The sequence below is a fragment of the Microchirus variegatus genome (assembly GCF_963457635.1).
Source record: "Microchirus variegatus genome assembly, chromosome: 16".
NCBI lineage: Eukaryota > Metazoa > Chordata > Actinopteri > Pleuronectiformes > Soleidae > Microchirus > Microchirus variegatus.
Genome location: NC_139817.1, coordinates 20,638,689 through 20,661,091, shown reverse-complemented (window position 1 = coordinate 20,661,091; position 22,403 = coordinate 20,638,689). Strand labels below are relative to the sequence as shown.

The following is a 22,403-nucleotide window of genomic DNA, read 5'->3' as shown; positions in this document are numbered from 1 at the left end:
TGAAGGAAGTAACCGTTTTTGGCCACATTCTTACATATGGCGCCTTTGAACAATATGTGTCCAGCCATGGCAAAAGCGTTCACAAGTCTACTTTGGGACATTTGGAGTTATTTACAGGTTCCGAAAGCGTGATTTCTAAGCTTTCCAACAATGTCAAACACATGTCCATCTGATAATGTTTGAAGAAGATGTGGCCATTTGAATGTAGACACTCCTAAAACTGCTTTAGGGAGAAATTCAGCCTGAAAGATTTCGACCTTCTTGAGGAGCCAGGCCAATAGCTGTTCATTTGCATCACATTAACATGGTCACAACCCCCCACCCAGTCTAGCTGTCAGTGACATCTGATGTCTGTTAGCCCACAGAACAGAAACAGTGTAGCAGTTTGAAAAAAAAAGGAATGAATGTAGTTCATGTCAATGTAGTGTTATTTGCTGCAAGTACTTAAGTGGACTGATAAGAATCAGAATTTAGGGAAATTCTTCTGTTACAAAAAGCACTTGAATGTGAAAGATAGATACATACTTCAAATATCAAATAAAATATATCTAAGTGTGTGAAGGAGAGAAGCACACAACAGGATATTTAAAACATGCCTCACTGTTCACATGGAACACTATTATGTCCATTCGTGATTTTTTTATTCATAAAATGCAGAATTTTGAATATAAATACCTAAAGTGTTGATAACTCTCGATCTGTGGGAGCTTTCGAAAGTAGGGGCTCAGATGTGTCTGCCAGTCGATGGTCTTTACTATCACTCTGCCGTTCCAACAAGCTGCGGAATATTGAGGCGACTTTCAGGAGAGCTGTGTTCCACTACCTGTTGACAGCAAGAACCACAATGAAAATAATTATTTTACTTTTCCAAAAAAAACACATTTTACACATTACATATAGCAGTCTATATAAGCATTTGGCTATTGTATAGAAATCAATTTATACACATACCAAGAGCCTTAGCAGACCTCATGTATAGACAACACACTGAGGCCTTGGACACATGGGTTGGCAGCAACTTCACATGCCAATCCTTATGCCCAGGATTCTGAAGAGAAAAAGAAAAAAAGAAAAAACTTGTTTCAGATCATGGTTCATGTTAACAGGCATTTAATCACTGAATCAGTATAGATTGATCATTAGTATTGCTTGAATTATGTGTGAATGCCACGCCTTTATGTGCATGAATCGCACGTGTAATTAACACGTTCATCACACATTGTGTTAATCACATGCGTGATTCATGCATGCAAAGGTGTGGCATTCACACATCATTCAATGCAATGTTATGTTTCGAACACGGGAGTTTCGTCTCAAAGCATATGAATTATCAAACTGAACCTGCGGGTGTACAAAATCTCAAAGAGGGCCGTGACATGCTCCTCTTACGACTTATAATACGCTCATCTGACCGAACAAAAGTTTCGATGTGCGCATCATTCTCATTGTAATAATACAGTACCGAGCTAGCGAGCTAAGCAAGCGAGCTAAGCTAGCGAGCTAAGCTAGCGGGCTAAGCTAGCGAGCTAAGCTAGCGGGCTAAGCTAGCGAGCTAAGCTAGCGAGCTAAGCTAGCGAGCTAAGCTAATAACAATGTAGCCAAACGGCGTTATGAAACGCACGGTGGATTATTAAAAGACAGCGTCCCTATGTGCGTCTGTATGTGACTTTGAATGAACACTAACGTAACATAGATTAACAACGTTAATGAAAACTCACCCCATAAGAAACTGAAAGGTATTCCTGCAGACTTCAGTGCCTCCGATCAGATAAGAGGTCCAGGCGTGCCTCCTTTTCGTCGCAGTTTTAAGTCTGTTCGCCTCCAAAAGTCCAATTCGATAAGAGATGGAGCGGTGCTGGCGTCATGTCATCATCTCAGACAACTACTGTGTCTGTCCTGCTCTCTTTCAGCCGCGGTAAAGTAAAGTAAAGTAAAGTAAAGTACCTGAACCTGATGTTGAAATGACTTCAGGGGATGTTTATTTACCTAATTACTTTCATTTATTTCACCGAACAAACAATACAAGTATTTCTACACAGACAAAGTAACGGTTAATTAAAGTAACTTAAATAATAAATAACTAAAACCATGCATTTCGACTTGAGCTAAAAACCCCAGGTGCGGCTGATCATGACAGTGATTCAGCACCACGAACATCGTCTTACACCTGTGACGCAGCCGAACACAGCTGTGTGTGAAGCTGCGTCAGCGACGAAAGCAACACAATCCATACAAACATCTTTCCTGCCGCGTTGTGCACAGGAGAAAAACACAGAAATGGGTTCTTACCTCGTGTCTTCACGGGCCTTGCAGTGTTCGTCCTGCAGCACACGCGCCTCACACACGAGGGCGCTGTGGCCTCTGCTTATTCTTATTGTACACCAATATTCTAGTAAAGGATGGGTTGAATACAGAAAAACACTTTCCCTAAGAGAATTAATAGCATAGAAATATACATAAATATATTTATATAAGTATATAAATTAAAATAAATTATTTTAATTTGCAAAAAATGTTTTTTTAATGTATATGGATAAAAAAGATAAACACATTAAAAAAAAGCATTAACAAAACTAAACTTTTTTTTTTATTTAGGTGCCTCCCTGAATAAAGGTACATACACAATTTTACATAAATTAGTAAGAAAATTATTAATTGTTGAAGTGAAATTAGTTGACTGGTTGAACTGTGTTAATCTGGGTTTAAAGGTATGGGAACATGTAACAAAAATAATGGGGAAAAAAAGTGAAATTAATATAAAACGACAAAAGCTTTACCCATTGACGAAAACTTGTAGCTCAGAAATAAAGTTAGTCACATAAATATCATGCAAAAATAATTACAGTATTAGCCCACAGAAGTGAAGTAGCCCAAGAGAAACTTAAATCTTAACATACAACGGTGGATAACTCTTCGTCTCCACCCTTTAATCCCAAATTCTGCTCCATTGTCACATAGTTATCTCTGGTATTCGATCAGATATAAATTCATTCATTAATGTCTTTTTGTTTAACTCCATCTATTCTTTAAGAGTGTCTGATGTTTCATAGATACTAACATTACCAGAGATACCCGCTGGTTTGTAGTGACATAAACAGAGTTAAATAACTGAACAGAACTAACGATCACTCTGAAAGTGCATATTAACATGTGTGTACGTCAGTGATTCACTTCCATGCAGCTGTCACTGAGCCTCACTACATCATAGCCATAGAATGCAGCTAAAGACCCCTTGTGGAAACATGGCTGCCTCGGGTTTCCTGGCATTGTATTTTGTGGTTCTGTAAACTCCAAAAATATTCCGCTGCACTGAGCAATTTTGCATATTATTTTAGGATCAGATGTCTGTGCAGCCCCCAAATGCTGTCATTTCAACAATTCATGCAGTTTATGATAATCGTCTACAGTGGGTGATGCTCATATTGACATTGTGCTGGTGAGTGGCGTGTCATGTCGCGTTACTGAGATTGTTTGTCCCGGAATTACACATAAAAACACTGTGAAATTCTCCTAATTGAGGTTGGAGTGTGGAGCTGCAGCAGCAACCTTAAAGCAGAGCAGGAAACTATTTGGAGAAACTGTCAGTGGAGCATATAGCCGGCCAGTTGTGTGGTTTATTAGTCATTTGGCTCCCTTGCGGTCCTACTTTTTGTCAAAGCCACAAACACTAGTACGACTACAGGAGGCTGCTGCACAGCTGCCACTCTATGAACATAAAGTGCCCTTTTAGATGCATTTTTAACACAGTGGGGACAGAAGCCGTCACACAGCTGAGGGTTCGTCTGAGACTTTAACTCGAGATCCTGCGGAGCCTTTCTGCTAATAAATGATTTTTATTGCCAGCCATAGGAGACCAACGCAGTTTATTATTGTATTCTCAGCAACTTGGCCACTGATTGTTGCATATGTCCTACTTTCCATACACGTGCAGTCTGTAGAAGAATACAGTAGATCACGCAGGAGGAAACTTTATTTTTAGACAACTGGTTTGGTCAATTAGGTGAATTGGTCACTCTAAACTGACCGTAGGTGTGAGAGTGTGAGTGAATGGTTGCTTGTCTCTATATGTGGCCCTGCGATGGACTGGTGAAAACAGCACCCCCGCGACACTCTGGTGGAGGATAAAGTGGTAGATAATGGATGGATGGTTTGGTCAATTTAAACTCAGTGGCCTTTTTTAGTCAACTTAATGTTTAGTAATATTTATATCAGTTGAATTAAACTGCAATTGTTAGTCACAATGGCCATATAATGCTGAGTTTCATTACACTTCTTATTTTAGGTTAAGCTGCACTAAATGGAAGTCTGGAAGATCAACTTGCTATTCTCTAGCTCCCTCTGGAGGCTCAAAGCTGCACTTACATGAGGTATTCCTCCTCATGTCACTGCACCATTCTTAATTCCATACATGTCAACCACATAATAAACAAGATACTTAAAGGGTGGATAATTAGAACATTATGCTCAGATTTTACAAATTCTAATGCACAAAAACATAAATAAATCAAGTCCACTTGCACGACTCAAAAAAGACAAATTGGAGCCAAATCAGCGTCTTTATTTTTTATAAACGCAATATTCTATTGACATTTTCTTAATATAATAAAAAAGCAATTTACAAGCTTATGAACCAAAATGAAGCAGCACATAATGATTATGAGTAAAATATATAATTTGAATATATTTCATTTCATGCTATAAAATAAATTCATAAATGGCATTAGATACAACATCAGCTCTAGCTAGCTTCATTTACTTCATAGTTGTACAAAACAGTAGAGTTCTGAGGTTCACAGTTGGGTTGTGAGGTTGTGTGTATAGAGTGGACGAAACAAGAGTATGGGCATTTCTGCTGCCATGGTTCACTCGGCGCTCTCTACCGCTCCCCAAGCTTCGGCTCTGTGGACAATATGGGCTCATTGAGACCTTGAGGCAGAATGTCTGGAAACCACTGACTGAGGACTTGTTTCCCCACCTGAAGAGAAGTGCACAATTATACTATGGACAGGTTATGTATGTCCAATGAGACCACTTAAACACTATATACCCTGAGTTCTAAGTTGTGTTTTTTTTTTTTTGCCATGTCACCAAATATGAGCCAGAGACATTATAGTGCAGGATCTAGGACGTTGTAAAAGGAAATGGGGGACAATAGCTCGACTGAAAACGTCCCCTCTTATCCTCAACAACTACAGTCTCGGTGCCTGAGGAGCTAATGGAGATCACTGAACCGCAACATGACCACAGATAGCCCGCTCCTAAAGAGTGGCCATATAGCCCAAAATCCCTTTCATTATTAAAACACAGCTGGAGGTGCCACTCTGAGCAGTGCCACTGAGTTAGATTACTGAACTGCACACTCAGTTCTTGTGTCGCAGTCCCGTCGCTGCCACTGGATTTTCAACGTTGCTTTAAAAAACAACAACAAGCAACACCACTTTTTTTTTCCATTTATATATTTCCTGAAGAGGAAGACGACCCATCCGAGGTTTCAGAAAACATATACAAATAAATCAATAACAAATTGTCCTGGTCCTACTTGAATTCAACGGCTCCCTGTCATTCACTTTGTGTGATATTTGACAGGCCAATTTTTCAACAGACTTGATGATCCCAATACACTACTCTTAAAAAAGGTTATTGCTTTTTTTTTTGTTGTTTTCATAATACACAGTGGACAGAAACTGACAGAAAAGCTATGGAAGACTTAAGATTTCTTTCTAAGCCTGTATCAGTGTTCGTAAACTACCTGAAGTGAGTTTATTATAAAAGGAATAGGATGAGCTGCAATTTTCAAAAAGTAGTCTGACAGCCTTCCCTGTAAACACTTCCTTTTGATTACTTGTGGCCCATAACGCAACTCCCGTTCCTCTCAGGTGGAACCAAGAGTTGACAAAAAGTCAATTCGAGTGTGTCAAGTTGAGCTGGTTCTGTAGATGCGGACTGTCATATAAGTAACTATAGTTCATGAAAAGCATTGAAACAATTTCCCCGCCATTCACCTGAGGAAATGGGGTTGTTCACTGGTTTGGAAAAGAAAAAGTGACTAATCTAAAAGCACCATTTTAGAGCAAAAGTTCCTCTACCAAGAAAAATGACAGAGGCTATTACAGCTTAGTCCCTTGGGGCAACGGAGGAACATGGAGGAACAACTCGACTTCTTGGATGGCTTTAGCATACATGTACTATCAATGAAAAACTGTTAAGTGCACAAATTGATGACACAAAGTTTAAAACAAAAATAAAAATCCATTGGCAATTTTATACGATTTCTGCGTTTGGGCAACGTGCAATTTGGCTACATTAAATGAGGGCAAGCTTTTTTTCTCTCTATATTTAACTATTCAGTTTATTTTATCAGCCAGACACCGACAGCTGTTCCCCTGTCAGGTGCTCAGAGAGAGCAGGAAGTAGTTTTGTGTTTCTCATGCATCTCCTTCCTTAATTGAAATGTCTACTAATACAGTACATTGCTTAGATTGTCCTCAGTGGCTGGAGAAGCCATCAAACCATCCCATGACAAAAAAAAAAAAAGAGGACAAGAATGACACGACTCAATTGCATTCTTGACGCCACTTCACTATAAATAACGTGGCCATAGTTTGTTAATCTCTGGTCAATAATCTCTTGTTTCAAACCATTTAAAAAATGACAGAGGCACAAGACAACGTGCCAGATTCTAGCATGTAAAGCTCGTGGCAAGGCACTATGTTTAAGATGCCACTTTTGTAAAATATTATCTTTCTCTCCTTTTGTTTACATTGGCTTTAAACAATTACAATTGCACAACGTCTAAATTGTCAGCTTCTGTATGGCTTAATATATGTTACACAATATATGACTTTAATGTCGTCTTAGCTAATTGTTCACAATTTTATACAAGTGATTGTTATAAGCCGGGAAACAAATTCCTTGCAAATAGCAATGAACCTAGTCCTACTTTAAATTAAGAATTGATTTTTTTTCTTCATAAGCTCTCAATCACGCAATACAGTCAATATGTACTGTTAAAAACCACCTTTTAGTCTTTGGTGTCAACTCTTGGCACAAATTCTTTTTCAGCAGATTGTACCCATTACTCAGAAAATATCACTGATGATAATGTAAGACGCGTTGTCTTTGCTTCTCTATTCAAGGTGAAGGGCAAGGATCTTAATAGCCAGAATCAATTAGTCAGCAACCCATTTTAACGAGGTCAGATCAGCTGTCAAATATTCTTTATCACATCAGCAGCGGCAGGAATATACTCTATTTACTTAACATTCATCAAAAAGTACTTTATAGGTTGACAGTGGGTGATGAAAAAAGTACACAAAAAGCTAGCTATACCAATTTTTGCAAAACCCCCCCAAACGTTGGATTGCTATTTGAACGAAAGTCAATGAAAGAAGATGTTGGCCGCACCATTCACTGGAATAAAAGGGCTGCACTCCTGACTCAACATTGGACATAAGCAACAAAACAAACTATTCTCCCACCAAACGCACAAAGTAGAGACTTATATTAAAACTATAAAACAATAAATCTCAGTTCATTGAATAAATTCAGCATTGATCTGATGGGACAGGAAACTAAACAAGCACAAAATGGACGCACCCGACTGAGCATTACGTGCAGATTATGACAGGATAATTCATCAGGATTTTCTAAGTGCCTCCAGTATTTACTGTGACTGCAAATTATTTTAAATCAAAATGGAAATAAAACCTATAGAAGCTAAAAAATATCCCCGACCCCCACATTTCAAATAGTATAGATAAAATACAAAATCCCCGTATGCATGACTTGCAGCCAATAGTATTAATTTGATAACAGATTCTATTGAAAGTCAATTTTTACTCTGATGAAAAGAGAAAATTAAAACAGTATTTATCCGACACCTTTTCTGCATCAAAATTAAGACTTAGGTTAGCATATTTTTTCCCTGGAACAGCTCCTATTCCATCTACCAACTCCCGCTCAAAACATTTCGCCCTTAGGCTCAACCATACTCTAGCTATGCCACACCTAATGGTAGGATTGATTGAACCTGTTCCACGTGTGCATTTGACTTTGATCAATGCAGAAAACCAGTCACAGCTCTGCAGTCCCACCACAAAAGGTGGTACAGACTGAAAACAGGAAACAAACCAATAGCTCTTTCAAATAATGCAATAAAAACAAATGTCACAATGGCTGAGATTCCTGTAGTCTTTCAGTTTGCATATTATTCAGACTAGTGTACTTTGATTTATGTGAACAGATCTAGAGCTGTTCCTACTGTGCTGAGTTGACAGAGTACTATTGTCTCAGTATTAAGCTAGAAGCCAAACTCAAGACAAACACATACAACAGTCCAGTACAAATCTGCCATAAGAGTATAGAGAAATATATATAATTTTTATATGTTTTTCATTGTATGGATGTAATTCATCCATTCAATGGATGATAGCATCTTAAACCACCTTGGCCAACAGACTGAGATCTCCAGTAGTGATGAGATTATAAATCCTTAAGTATTTTGTCGAACAAACATTATCAGACAGCAAAGATATCTTAAAAGTATGCAGGGTCATTCTCTTCTCTGTTCTCTGCATTTAACAAAAACACACAAGCTAGCAAATTTAAAGAACTCCTAACGTAGCACCTTCTTAATCATTGTAACCTGGCCGACCATGACACATCAGACAAGGACTTTGTCCCTAATCCATACAATCAGCAAGGAATATTTACCGTTAAGTATCAAGGCTTTGTGATTTTTTTTTCTTTTTTTTTTTACAGGGTTTGGCAAGAAGATACTGTTCATACAAGTGAAAACGGATTTCAAAACGGTGAATATGTGTGCCTGCTAGGTTCTTGGCTATGAGGTAGAACCTGGTGAGTTTCATTTAGGTTAAAATACTGTCTATTATGAGTATGTAGTTGCATCATGAGGTATTGTACGGATATGTCACACGAAGCTTTGCACTGGCAGAAAAATCATTCCTTGTGAATAAGTGACCTCCTGTGGCCACATGTGCAAAAACAGGTCAGGTAAAAAGGTGATATGACAAGCATCTTACCAGAGCTTTCACATTATCAATTATTGCAACATGCCTATATAACTCTGTAAATATGTTTTAAAAAACATTAAAAGATAAAAAGAGAAATCAATGAAGAGGTCTTGATTATTAGGACCTCCTTCAAAATAGTAAGTTGTTACTCCCTTTACAGGTAAGATTCAAATTTCTATAAAGCACCCATCTCCACTTTGCATTCAATGACCAACTTTCACAAAACTGACAGAGAACCTTAATGAAAGAAATGTCCATATTAGAGGGAGCTGATTCCAAAAAGTCCTTTAACTTGAGTTGAAATAAACACTTCTTAAAGCTTCCTTAACCTGAACCCTAAAAATCACATCTTGATGCTTGATCCTGGGCTGGACTACATTTAGAGCTTTCCTCCATATCATTGGCTGGTGCCTCCTCTGCATATTGCGCCTCAAAGGCCATCCCCTCAGACGTATCCTCTTGGTCCTTCTGGCCAGCGCCTGCCTCGGTCCTCTCTGGAGACTCAATGTGATTGTTGCTCTCCGATGCTCCCATGTGTTTCTTCCGCAGATGCTGGTTCAGGGTGCCCTGAAAGGGGAAGCATTTTCCACAGATCTGACAGTGGAAGGGCTTGTTGTCCGTGTGGCCACGGATGTGGTACTCCAGCTGGTCTTTCCGTGTGTACTTCTTGCCACAGAATTTGCAAACAAACGGAGTGATTCCCATATGCAGGCGCATGTGGCGGTCCAGGCTTCCCTTCTGGTTGAAGGTCTTTCCACAGTAGATGCAAATGAGTCTCTCATTGTAAGGGTACCACTGGCTACGCAGGCTGCGCTCTCGCACGTCGTTCTCAAGCCCGGTGGCTCCCACAGCGGACTCGCCATCATCTGGCTTGGTATGACTCAGCATCCCTGCCGGGATGGCCAGGGGGCGCTTTGACCTGGCTCGTCCACCTCGGTAGCCACTGAGTATGGAGCGCGAAGGACTGGAACTGCTGATGTTGACAAAGCACGGGGAGGTCAGCCCTGAGTAAGAGTAAGTGGCAGGCTGGATGACAGGACAGTAAGAACCCACACTAACAGCCAACACCTGTTCTCCATCCACCAACTCTGTGTGGTAACCATCATCACCAGCCGAGGAACTATCGGAGTAAGTGGGCCTGTCAGGCTTCTCTACCTTCACATGCACATCTGTTACTTGCCCGTCTTTGCCGATCAGTTCCACTTGCTCCGTTTCTCCCTCCATGGGAGTATCATGCTCTGACACGCTATCACTACTGCCACGGTCCGACTGGGCTTCTTCCTGCTGCTGTCGCCCCCGGCTCAAGCCTCGACTCTGCCGGGAGTAGTAAGGGGGGGAGATCTGGGTAGGGTTTACAAAGAGGTTGCTGTCATTGACCCCATTGTGACCAGCCTGCGAGTCATCCTTCTCTGGACTGCAGGCACCGACTGGGAGGCTGATCTTAGAGTGGATGCGTTCCAGGACTTGGGTACATTTGTCAATGATGGTCTGCATCTGCAGGAAGCTGGCAGCAGTGAGAAAACTGATGATATCCTTGAGCTGTAGGGACATGTGACCTGTATAGCAGAATGCAAGAAGCTGTTCAAACACCTCAGGACTTTTGATGACCGAGATGGAAAGGCCACTCATGGTGCTGAGGGCTGAGTGGTCACGGAAGTAGGGTGAACTCGCTGCCAACACAGCCTTGTGGGCTCGAAATGGCTGGCCCTGAATGTGAACTATGATGTCACACAGCTTCCCCTGCAGCCGCAGCTCATTGAGCTGAGTCAGAACAGTGTTACTGAACTCCGGCACATCAAACTCGATGTAGCTGCCGTCGTCCATTTCTTGGATATGTTTCTCCAGTTTGCCGGCAACCTGATGGAAAAGGGGAAACAAAACAGAAGAAAACATTACCTAATTTATAATGGATTACAGATTTTTTTACATTCAAAAATATTATAGCCAACAGTTTGGGGGTGAACTTTTGATACAAAAATATTTTAAATATTCCAGGCCATTGAGTTGATTATTGTGATAGGCAGCTGTTATGCATGCAGTGCTATGCCAAGGCCTGCCTGCTGAGCAAGGCACATCAATTGTGGGAAACTGAACAGCTAAAGAGGAATAACGACAACAATGTTATGTGTTACACTGGCCACCTGCTGAGGGCAGTAAGTCAACTGGTTTACTGACATGGTGGGATTTTTCCTGATGCTGCTAATGGCAGATGCATCCATGTGTTTGGTGAGAAAGAAAGAGAAAGAGCAGTGTTCACAGCTCTATAATGAAGCACGAATGCAAAACAAGATGTAAAGAGATCTTAATCATATTTTGAAAAGTAAATGTAAATAAATTACATGATTAAAAATTTTAATTGCAAACCACATTAAACATTATATTTAATATCGATCCATAAAATTCCAAAATTGATCTTTTGATGCATGCATTTTATAGTCTATGGCAGTTTGTTTCCAATGGCTACTAAACTAACACATGGATACATATAAAGAAGCTGACTGGGAGGATAAACTGGTTATTGAAAGAGCCAACTAAAGGTATGTGGTTATACAGATACAACTAAAACCTTTCACACAAGAAACTATGGAGTAAAAATTAGGCTTTCGTCTTGCATGCACAACCTCACACACTGATGACAAGAAACACAAAACTGAACTACTATCAACAACCATATCCATTCTTCCCCAAAAACACAGTTTGACAATACAGTAAATCATTCATACATTAATCTGAACTTATCATTCATAGAAGAGGTGTCCCGTGTGTCTAGTACACACTTATTTAAACCACGTTGAGTGCCGATGAGATTCAAATTTTAATTGTAATGAAATTAACAGCAAACGCATCTTGAACATCAGTAGTGCTCGAGACCTGTCAATTACCTCAGGGACAACCAGGCACATCAACAGCTCTGTGAGCAAAAAAGACTTCACTCAGCTTTATTAAAGTGATTACACATGTTTTATTACTCTACTTACATTGCACCCGCTGTGGCGTAATCGAGACACACTTATGCACAGTATGTAAAAGTTGACAGTGTGATGATTTCATACTCAATTTCACCTTGCGAGTGCTGTTTTATATAGGAAGTTAAAAAAAAGATGTCATAATTAGGCCCTCCTGTGAAAATAACCATAACCCATACCATAACCATCCACTGATTTGACTCTGGGTCTGTTGAGGTTAATGTCGCTGAGATTACAACAACATTTGGCAGTTTGCACAGAATATACAGTCAGGCCCATAAATATTGGGACATTGACACAATTCTCTTCTTTTTGGCTCTATACACCACTACAATGGATTTGAAATGAAACAAACAAGATGTGCTTTAACTGCGGGGCCGCACTTACATTAAACTTTGATATCAAGTGAAGGGACACAAAATATCGTGCCACGTGTCTGAGACTACTGCATTACAGCCTCACGGCAAGTGGGTCCACATGAGACTGATGAGAAGAACTGAGCTGCTCCTATAAAATCTGCGTCTCAGGTGCATCTCACAGGAGTGAGCTGCAGGGCTCACTTTGGAAACAGAGCTCTTGCATATTTTTTAGCGGCAAGCCACAAGGGTTTCACAACAAAAAAAGACAGTCGTGGCATCCATTTCTGACCCAAATGTCACAAATACAAAAGCACTCTCGTGTTTCAGTTCCCTGAAAACAGATGTGTGGCTTCATAGAAGAGACTCCTGGCATTTATTCAAGTACAGAGAAGTATCTGGAGTATATAAAAGTAGGTTTTATTATTTTCAAATGTAATCTAAATCATAAAAGTATGTACATATTAGAGATGCACGGAAAATTCGGCTAAAAGACTTAACACTGAAACGACACGACCGAAATAGGATGTTGTGATAATGCATGCAAAAACTGTGGCCCGCACGCGCCTGTCTATTCCCACTTCCAATCAGTTTCAATAAAACGGTTCCAACAAGATGCGACCTTTTAAATGCTGGTTTTTGGTTCCGGCCAACAATTTTAATTTCGGTGCATCCCTAGTACGCATGTAAAATATAGCAGAAGCATCAAACCAGTTCTGCAGCAGACCTGCTCCACAACTACAGAGATCTGTGCTGCTGCCACCACTGCACTAATGCTCTAATCCTGTGTAGACTCAGCACATGTCAGAGGAGTCTGTTCAGCACTTCAGTCAAAAATATTTATTTTACTGATAATGATAGCTTTATTATTAAATGGTGTTTTGTTCAGCTTTGTTATCAACATCAGATAAGGATATGGGGCCTAAAAAGCTGATGAGGGATACATTTAGAAGTAATTCATTGTTCACTCCTCCCTTTTTTCGACAATTACAGCTCGACATGATATAGAGAAAATTAAGCAAGTATGGTTGATGGAACATAATGTACCCGTGTTTACTATACCTGGACAATGGTGCATGAGAACTACACGACTATACTATTTGGCAAAGAAAGAAGAACATCCAGTTATGGAAGGTGAGCATAAACAAAGTGAGTTTGACATGACTCTCTCTTTCATTCACTCTGATGGATCTTAAAAAAAGGTGCAAGTAATTACATTGGTATATGCGGATAATGCTCTTTAATCAAACTCCGTTGATGATGTTTCACAACATACCAGCTTAACATTTTAGCTTTTTATAAAACATTATGTTGTGTGGTCCACAAAATGCTACAACATGTTAATCTATGTTTTCACACACCTCAAAATAAATAAAGAAATGTTTCTGTTTGTTATTAAGATAGCAAAACGATAGCAAGAATAGCAAAGAGACTTGTTAGTCTCAGAGTGTTGGCCCTGTAATGGACTGTCCAGGGTGAACCCCACCTATCGCCCTGTAACTCTCATGTGGAGGATAAAGCGGTAGACAATAAATGAATTGACACTCTAACAAATTAATTGATGAGTTGGCATTTAATTAAGTAATCGATTAATTGCGGCAGCCTACAATATGAACCAGTATGGGTCCCTGTCTTCTCAGAAGCACTACTGAAACCACCAGAACACAACTGTGAGATCTATTTACAAAAGGGTACTGTATGATTCTGCATTTGTAAAAGAAAATATTTAACTGTAACAAGTCACACAGACACAAACACCATCTGCCAATGTCTTCTCCTGCACCACCACCACCCAGTAACTTAGCATGATCTTCAGCACATTTAATCAACGTCAGCACTCTAGTTGCCAAAGCGTGCAAAGACACCTGCTAACAAACCATATGATCTCATCCATGCATAAGAGAGGGAAGGATGTAACAAAACAGAGAGCATAATAATAAGGTGTGCATCATTATCATTGCACCTTTCCCTAACGATAAACTCTCATCAGTGGTGGCTGCCAACAACATGCATACTGGATCTTGCCAAGTTGAAGGGCAGCCAAAGAATGCATGGTTGCACATGCACATGCTTGACTCATGAGGGAAAACCAAAAATGTTCAAACTCTGCTCAAAGACTCCATCTGTGGCTCGTGTTTTGTGCCTGGTAGTAAGCATGTTTGACACAGCTGCTGTGCGATACAAACATGATGCTTAGCTAAACCAAAGATGAGCACACAACTGTGGAAACATTACACTAAAGAACTGCATACGGAGTAAAAAAAAGAAAAAGAAAAAAGGGTAAAGAGTAGAGGATAAATCAAAGTCAGCAAGTAAGCAATGTATGCTTTCTTCACCATCAGCAGCATTTCCAGAGCAGATCCAGAACAGAAATGCTTAACAAGCAAAGGTTAGAGGAGCAATTTAAAACAGATAGCTCAAAACAAGATAAAAATAGACTGTGATACATTAAACTACTCTGCTAGAGTAGGAAAAAATATAATATATATTGTGGAGATGGTTAAAGCTTACCAAGAGCTCAATAATGTATGCGTAGCCCTCAGGTGTGTTCTTTTATCTGACTTATTTGGTGTAAAATATTGGGGAAAAGGTAATTGCCATCTTTACGCCTTTTCAGCCAAATCACATGCCATATACAAGCAAGTGAAAGTCTTTAAAGATCTCACTATGTGTTTTGAACCTCTCCATTCTCAACTCATCTATGTTAAAGACACCACCTATTAAAAAAAACAACAACCCTGAATTGAAGCCATAATTAACTAATTACATTGTGTGGAACTCAATGTATGCCATGTAGGGATGTCAGGATTAACCGGTTTTACGGTTAACCATGATTAAAATTGTCATGGTTGGAGAACTACAAGAATCTGATGTATTAAACTGGCCCAAAACCGTGCAACTCCGAGTCCTACTCCAACTCACCTGAGTTCACAGATTTGGTCCATAAAAAGTCAAGATAATTATATAATATATAATTTATTAGTGTTTCTCAAAACCATGATGTTCTCAAATGTCGTGTGTTGTCTTCAAACCCCAATGATCCCATTTTAATTAATTCTTTGTTAAAAGGCACGCATATAAATTGCTCACTGAAACTGATGTGAAAACTCACATCGACTTGATACAGGTTACAAAATACTATTGTTAATGTGCAATATACATTTTAATAAACTTAGTGCAAAAAAAAGGAAATTTGTGTTTGGTTGACTATTTCTTTGTTGTATCAATGCTTCTTGGAAATAACTATTATAACGTTGGAAAGCCGGTTTATTTCCCTGTTAAATGGTGCAACATTTCTCAGGAAAATGCATTTGTGGGATGAGCAGCAGAGGCGAGTATGTGGGCTGCACCCATGAAAAACTTGCCAAATCTTATCTGCCAATGCCAAACAGCTTATTCTACTATTGACTCTTGTCATCTCCGTAACTGGAAAAACAAAGTTGTCATCATTGAAGATAAACTCAACGCACAGAGAAATATCGAGATGAGGTTCTGCAACCAGTGACAGTGCTGTTCGTTCCAGTGTGACCAACACAATAACATGGGCTGACTTATTCCGGTTAAAGCTCACATAGAGTGGTCCTGTTGCAGATATATGTTAGTTATGGAGGTCTACTTACATACATTAACTTGTTTATAATGGTCAAAAACCTCCTAGTTGCTGTAAACGAGCCGATAGAAATCTGTCTTTACTGACGCTGTGCTCAGCCGCGATATTTCAGACATAAATCTCACCCCCAGAAGACAGAGTGTGTTGTGATTGGCCAGCCAGCGTAGAGCCTTCCCAACTGTCTTGTGATATAATCAGCACGCCCGCTCTCAGAAGCGCAGCTCCCCCCTCTGGAACGGTGGATGCACTGCTACTCATTATCAAAACATCGTTTTAACAATGTTTAAAAATAGTTTCGTCACGACTCCCCGCCGCAGTCCCTTTTATGACTTTGACCCGGAGTCAGACCCAGAGTCAGAAGACACTGTTGCCCGTGAAACACCTCCACAACGGATGTTATTCTTCTTCTGCGGTTCAATGTACGCAACCAGATGTACCCGGACTAGTGCCCGGAGCAGGAGGATCTGCTGTTCAGGAGAACTGCTCTTTATGTAACCAGACCTGTTTTTTTCAGAGATCTCGCTGAGCCTGAGATTACAATAAAACACAGCGTTCTCAGCAACGGCTGAGCTGTTTGTTTCTTCAGGGCTTCGTAAACAAGGTAATGACGCAGATACACACTAAAAAATCTTAAAAAAAGATTTTTATTGATTTAATGATAATTAAAGCGGACCTAGAACTTCCGGTCTAGGTCCGCTTTAAAGAATGAGATGCCATCCCACAGTAGTGTGTGACCAAGCTGGTGACCAGCATGAGGAGGAGGTTTGTTAAATTAATAAATTGTTAAATTGCGGAGGGCAGATTAAGCTGTTTAGCAGTTTGTGTATGTATGTGTATGTGTTTGTATATATTTATTAGGGATGCACCGATTAATCGGCCAGTGATCGGAATCGGCCGAAATCGGTGACCGACCGATCAGTCAGAATATTCCGATTTTAATAAGCCGATCAAATGCACCCGCATCGCGCAGCATCAGCAACACACGTGCACGCGGCTACACGCACATGTAGTAGAGTGTAGGGCTGGGCGGTATAACGGTTCACACCGAATACTTAGCAAGTGAGCGCGTGCTCTGCATGTAAACGTTTCACTAATGTTTATATATGTGTTTAAATCACTGAACGAAGCCTGTCATATTTAAGACAAGAGTCAGGACCTGAAATCACTAACACAAAAATTTTGATCAGCACTCAGCATTTGTTTGTTTGTCATTTAAACCAGTGTGAGGAGAGAGCGCGAGGCACGGGGAGGGAGAGAGAGAGAGCGAGAGAGAGCGAGAGCGAGAGAGTGAGGTCATTTACTTATTGTTGTGTGTAGGTACTACGTTGTGAAATATGTTTAAACTTAAATAAACTACATATACAGGTAGTGATTAGTTTTGCCCAGCCATAATATATATATATAGAATTAAAATACACAATACTGTGTGATTAGATCCACTCAGGAGCAGAGACATGCTGCACACAGAGTTCAGCGCTGCTCTGTTCATGCCACCTTCAGAGCCAATCAGCGCCACGCATGCAAATATTGAGCGCTGCTGTCTGAACTGTGTAGGAAAAATGGTGAGTGAACGAGACTGAAAAAAAGGAAGTTTGAAGGGGCACCGTCTTCGTTGAAGTCCGCTGTGTGAGATCATTTAGGATTCAGCATAGACTACAATGTCTAGAATGGCACCAAAACAAATTCCAATCACCTGTGTTGACATGGCAATAAATTATTGAACTACTGAACTGAATGAGAAAATTAATGTCAACAAACGAACCACAGTGTGCAAGCATCTGTAATGCAGCGCAGTGACGTTGGTTTGAAGATGGATATTGGACAGACACTCGCTCTACATCGCCACCCAGTGCAAGCCTCTCAATTAGGTCCTCATCACTCGTCTCTTTCACTTGGAGCAGCATGGTGTATTTGTAGTTGTAGTTTCTGCGAGTGGGTTAAACTGTTGTTTATTTTTATTGGATAGCACTAAACTTTATTTATTTTTAATTTGTGTGGTTTTATGTTCGTGTTTAATTTGATAGTGCACTATTGTTTAAATAAAGTTTGTGGTTCGATTATTTCTGTTGCTGTTAACTCTCAATATGAGATCCAAGGAGCTGTCACTGTCAGTGAAGCAAGCCATCATTAGGCTGAAAAATCAAAACAAACCCATGAGAGAAATAGCAAAAACATAAGGTGTGGCCAAATCAACTATTTGGAACATTCTTAAAAAGAAAGAATGCACAGGTGAGCTCAGCAACACCAAAAGACCTGGAAGACCATGGAAAACCACTGTGGTGGACGACTAATAATAAGAATAATTCTTTCCCTGGTGAAGAAAAACCTCTTCACAACAGTTGGCCAGATCAAAATCACTCTCCAGGAGGTAGGTATATGTGTTTCAAAGTCAACAATCAAAAGAAGACTTCACCAGAGTGAATACAGAGAGTTCACAGCAAGATGTAAACCATTGGTGAGCCTCAAAAACAGGAAGACAAGAGTGGAATTCGCCAAACAACACCTAAAAAAGCCGTTACAATTCTGTAAGAACATCCTCTGGACAGATGAGACCAAGATCAACTTGTACCACAGTGATGGGAAGAGAAGAGTGTGGAGAAGGAGAGGAACTGCTCATGATCCACAACATACCACCTCATCAGTGAAGCATGGTGGTGCTAGTGTCATGGCGTGGACATGTATGGCTGCTAATGGAACTGGTTCCCTTGTATTTATTGATGATGTAACTGCTGACAAAAGCAGCAGGATGGATTCTGAAGTGTTTCCAGCAATATTATATGCTCATATTCAGCCAAATGCTTCAGAACTCATTGGACGGCGCTTCACAGTGCAGATGGACAATGACCCAAAGCATCCTGCAAAAGCAACCAAAGAGTTTTTTAAGGCAAATAAGTGGAATGTTATGTAATGGCCAATTCAATCACCTGACCTGAATCTGATTTACCATGCATTTCAGTTGCTGAAGACCAAACTGAAGGGAAAATGCCCCAAGAACAAGCAGGAACTGAAGACTTTTGCAGTAGAGGCCTGGCTTTTGGTCCCCTATAAAGTGGGAGGCACATATAGAAAGTGTTGTAATTCCTATACCGTTCACTTGATTTGGATGTAAATACCCTCAACATAAAGCTGAAGGTGTGCAGTTAAAGCACATCTTGTTCGTTTCATTTCAAATCCATTGTAGTGGTGTGTAGAGGGAAAAAGAAGAGAATTGTGTTGATGTTAGGGCTGGACGATTAATCAAATTTTAATCGTGATTTCGATTTTGGCTTCTCACGATCATAAAAAGATCATAATCGAAGAAAAACGATTAATGCGCCGCACAGACATCAAGAGATAGCGGAGGCTGTGATATTAATTAAAAACTATGGTAGTGAAGGACGCATCAGTACCGTAAGCAACCCAGGATTCAAGACGCATGTTAAGACTTTGGACTTCCTGTATGATAAATGTTGTGCTGTTGTTGCGGAGTGTTTTGTTTTGATTTTGCCTGTGTTCAATAAATACTCAAGTTTTGAAATCAATGAATAATCGTGTTTATTAATCGTGATTTAAATATCATTCAAATTAATCAATGTGATTATTATTTTTGCCATAATCGCCAAGCCCCAGTTGGACGATCATGACTAGCCCAACCCCTGACTCTAGGTCTATAGAGGCCCATTTCCAGCAACCATCTCTCCAGTGTTCTAATGGTACATTGTGTTTGCTAATCATGTTAGAAGGCTATTGAATGATTAGAAAACCTGTGTGCAATTTACTAGCACAGCCAAAAACAGTTTGCTGGTTCTTCGACGAAAGCAATGCTTGAAGGGCAAATTTATTATTTCGAATAAAAATCATTATTTCTAATCTTGTCAATGTCTTCACTATATTTTCTTCTTTCATTTTGCAACTATTTTGGTGAATAAAAATGTGAGTTTTAATGGAAAACACAAAACAATTGTATAAGTGACCCCCCAAACTTTTGAACGGTAGTGTATTTATTTTAGTGTATTGTTTCCATCACTGAAATGAGAGTAACTACTTTAAAGGAAACCTCCAGAGCAACATTACTCTGACTCTGCCCTGCATAACTGGTGCTTTCATGCTGCAGACTGTCCTGCTTGTCTACACAGTCAACTCCACTACCTCTTGTTCGCAGCATGGACGGTGCAATTAACAATGACAACTAATTATCTAGGATATGACTCTGCGCTGAGCACACATTGCAAGTGCAGTTGGCAGGGATCCAGTTGATGGAACGGCTTTAAAACAGGTTTTATTACCTCCAAATGGTCAGGATTTGCATAAGGAGGAACAAAAGTTTAGATTAGTACCCGACATATGCTGTTGAAATACAGGAAGAAAAGTGCCTAATGTTGAGTCAGACTTTGGTATCTTGCTCAGTTCTCTCAGTTACACTGATTCAGGGAAAATAGATAATCATCATTATCGTTTAACATTGTTGTGAGCACAACACAGAAATAAAAAAAATAAAATAAAAACTTATTTTCATGGCACTTGCTACACAAATTGCAAAGGATTCCCAAGTAACATCTTAAATACAAGATCATCAAAACAGACCTCACAAACGTTGCTATTATTATGCTACACCTAGCATCTCATTACAGCTGGTGATTCAAAACAATTCAGTTTTACAACTGTTCCCAAGCAGGAAACAGGACTATAAAAAGGGAAAGTTGAATGGGTACAAAACCATAATGCCTACTCATGCAAAAGTCTAAATTGCTTTGGCTCAACTCTGTTCTGACATGCCTTATAGTTAAAATATTTGGAATGGTTTCAGATGCAGTTGTCCAGGAGTAACGTGTGTTTTTGGTTTGAAACTGGGTCGTCAATGCAGCAGAACGGGAGGTTTCAGAGCAAATGGATGTCACAGGATTATGGTGCCACTCAAAGGTCTTGGTGACCGAGGTGAACCCAGGTGTACTGAATAACCTGCCATGTCCCTGCACTTCGTCCTTATCTGTCGTAACATGGCACCCATTGGTTTACATATACATTAACCACTACCAAGAGCTTTGAAAATATTGGGTCTCTCTAAGACTGCAAGATATGTGAAAACGGTTCTGACACCGGGACCTCATGCCACCCCCTACTCCCCGACTGATCATCGTTTCAAGTTTAGATTGTTTACAATAGTACTGTATCTAGTTAATCAAAAAAATAGACTGGTATGCAGGTTCTCGCACAGTGACTGCGTCTATGACACCGACACAGTGCACGAACAATGCGGGACACTGTTGTTTAGCATCGCTCTTCAAGTATGTCTCCGCAAAACCGAGACAGTAAAGGCAAAGTTAGTCAAAGACTTGAGTTAGCCATTGATTTTTGAGGAGGGCGGGTGGTCTATGTAGCGGGTCAGCTAATATTAGCGTTAGCGTCGTCAACACGTCTACTTACTTTCTCTTGTGGTGTCTCAATTATTTCCTCATTCGTATGATAACACCTAAAATGGACTTTAATTTAAGGTTGAAGCTTTGCATCGATCCCCAAGGCCGAAACGCCCAACTATGCAGCAATGCACTAGTGCCAGCTATGATTGCTAGCGCAGTCTCAGATCATACAATCTTTATAATATGAAAAAAATGCTTAATTTTCACACTGAATTCACATTTTCACATTCCGTGTCTCGGCAGAGGGTTCGGACACCGTTTATATGACTCTACAGAACCTTAACGGCACCGCAGAGTTATGTCGCTAAGTTCCAGCGTCGAACAAGGGTACAAACTATGTCGGCTGTCATGTGAAATTGCTCCCATAGCAGGCTAAGCTAGTCAGCGCTTTGCTAGCCACCGCTAGCAACCTTTCCATATGAGACGGGGGCTACTTAGCGGCTAATGCTACCTAGCAGTTGGTGGCTAGCGCACGACTGTAGACCGCACTTTACGCCTTTACTTCCACCGCAGGAGCAAAGACACAAAATACGCGCTATGCTCACAATCATTAACAACAACAAAGTGCACAAAACTCACCGTCTTCCAGGTTAACATTGAACCGTGTCCATTCCCCTCGGTAGTTCGCTAACACTACAGCCAGGCCTCCCCCCTTCTTCAGTCCAGATGTGTCAGACAGTTGCTGCTGCAATTTTTGCATCAACAGGAAGTGTTCTTTTGGCTCTTTGCATTCAGGCTATCAGTGTGTTTTGCAGCCGCCCCTCCCTAGTTCACGGACTCAGACATCTTGTTCTTCCTATACGACGTGGTTGTGCGTGCGCAAAATAAGTGGAAAGTAGCCCACAGTCGCTTTCCAAATTGTTGTGAGCAGGTGACATAATAGTGAATACTCTTGTATTCTGACTATAGCCCAGTTACTGTAGCACATACTGTAGGTCAGTCACGTATACTATCTTTTTTTGAACACTGACAGTGGGAGGCAACGTTTAAGTACGACGCGAACGTTTATTTGGTGCAATCCACCATTTTTTGCTGCGTTTACT

General features: G+C 40.2%; 1 protein-coding gene across 1 annotated transcript; it reads right to left on the bottom strand.

Annotated features, from left to right (window-relative positions):
• Positions 1 to 9,368: 9,368 nt before the first annotated feature.
• zbtb34 (zinc finger and BTB domain containing 34) lies at positions 9,369 to 22,057 on the bottom strand (the record flags this gene model as incomplete). Its single annotated transcript, XM_083903225.1, has 2 exons — positions 21,940 to 22,057; positions 9,369 to 10,889 (listed from the first exon to the last, which is right to left on the bottom strand). The coding sequence occupies exons 1-2, from the start codon at positions 21,955 to 21,957 to the stop codon at positions 9,369 to 9,371; spliced, it is 1,539 nt and encodes a 512-aa protein (XP_083759351.1). The 5' UTR covers positions 21,958 to 22,057.
• Between the last annotated feature and the right edge of the window lie 346 nt (positions 22,058 to 22,403).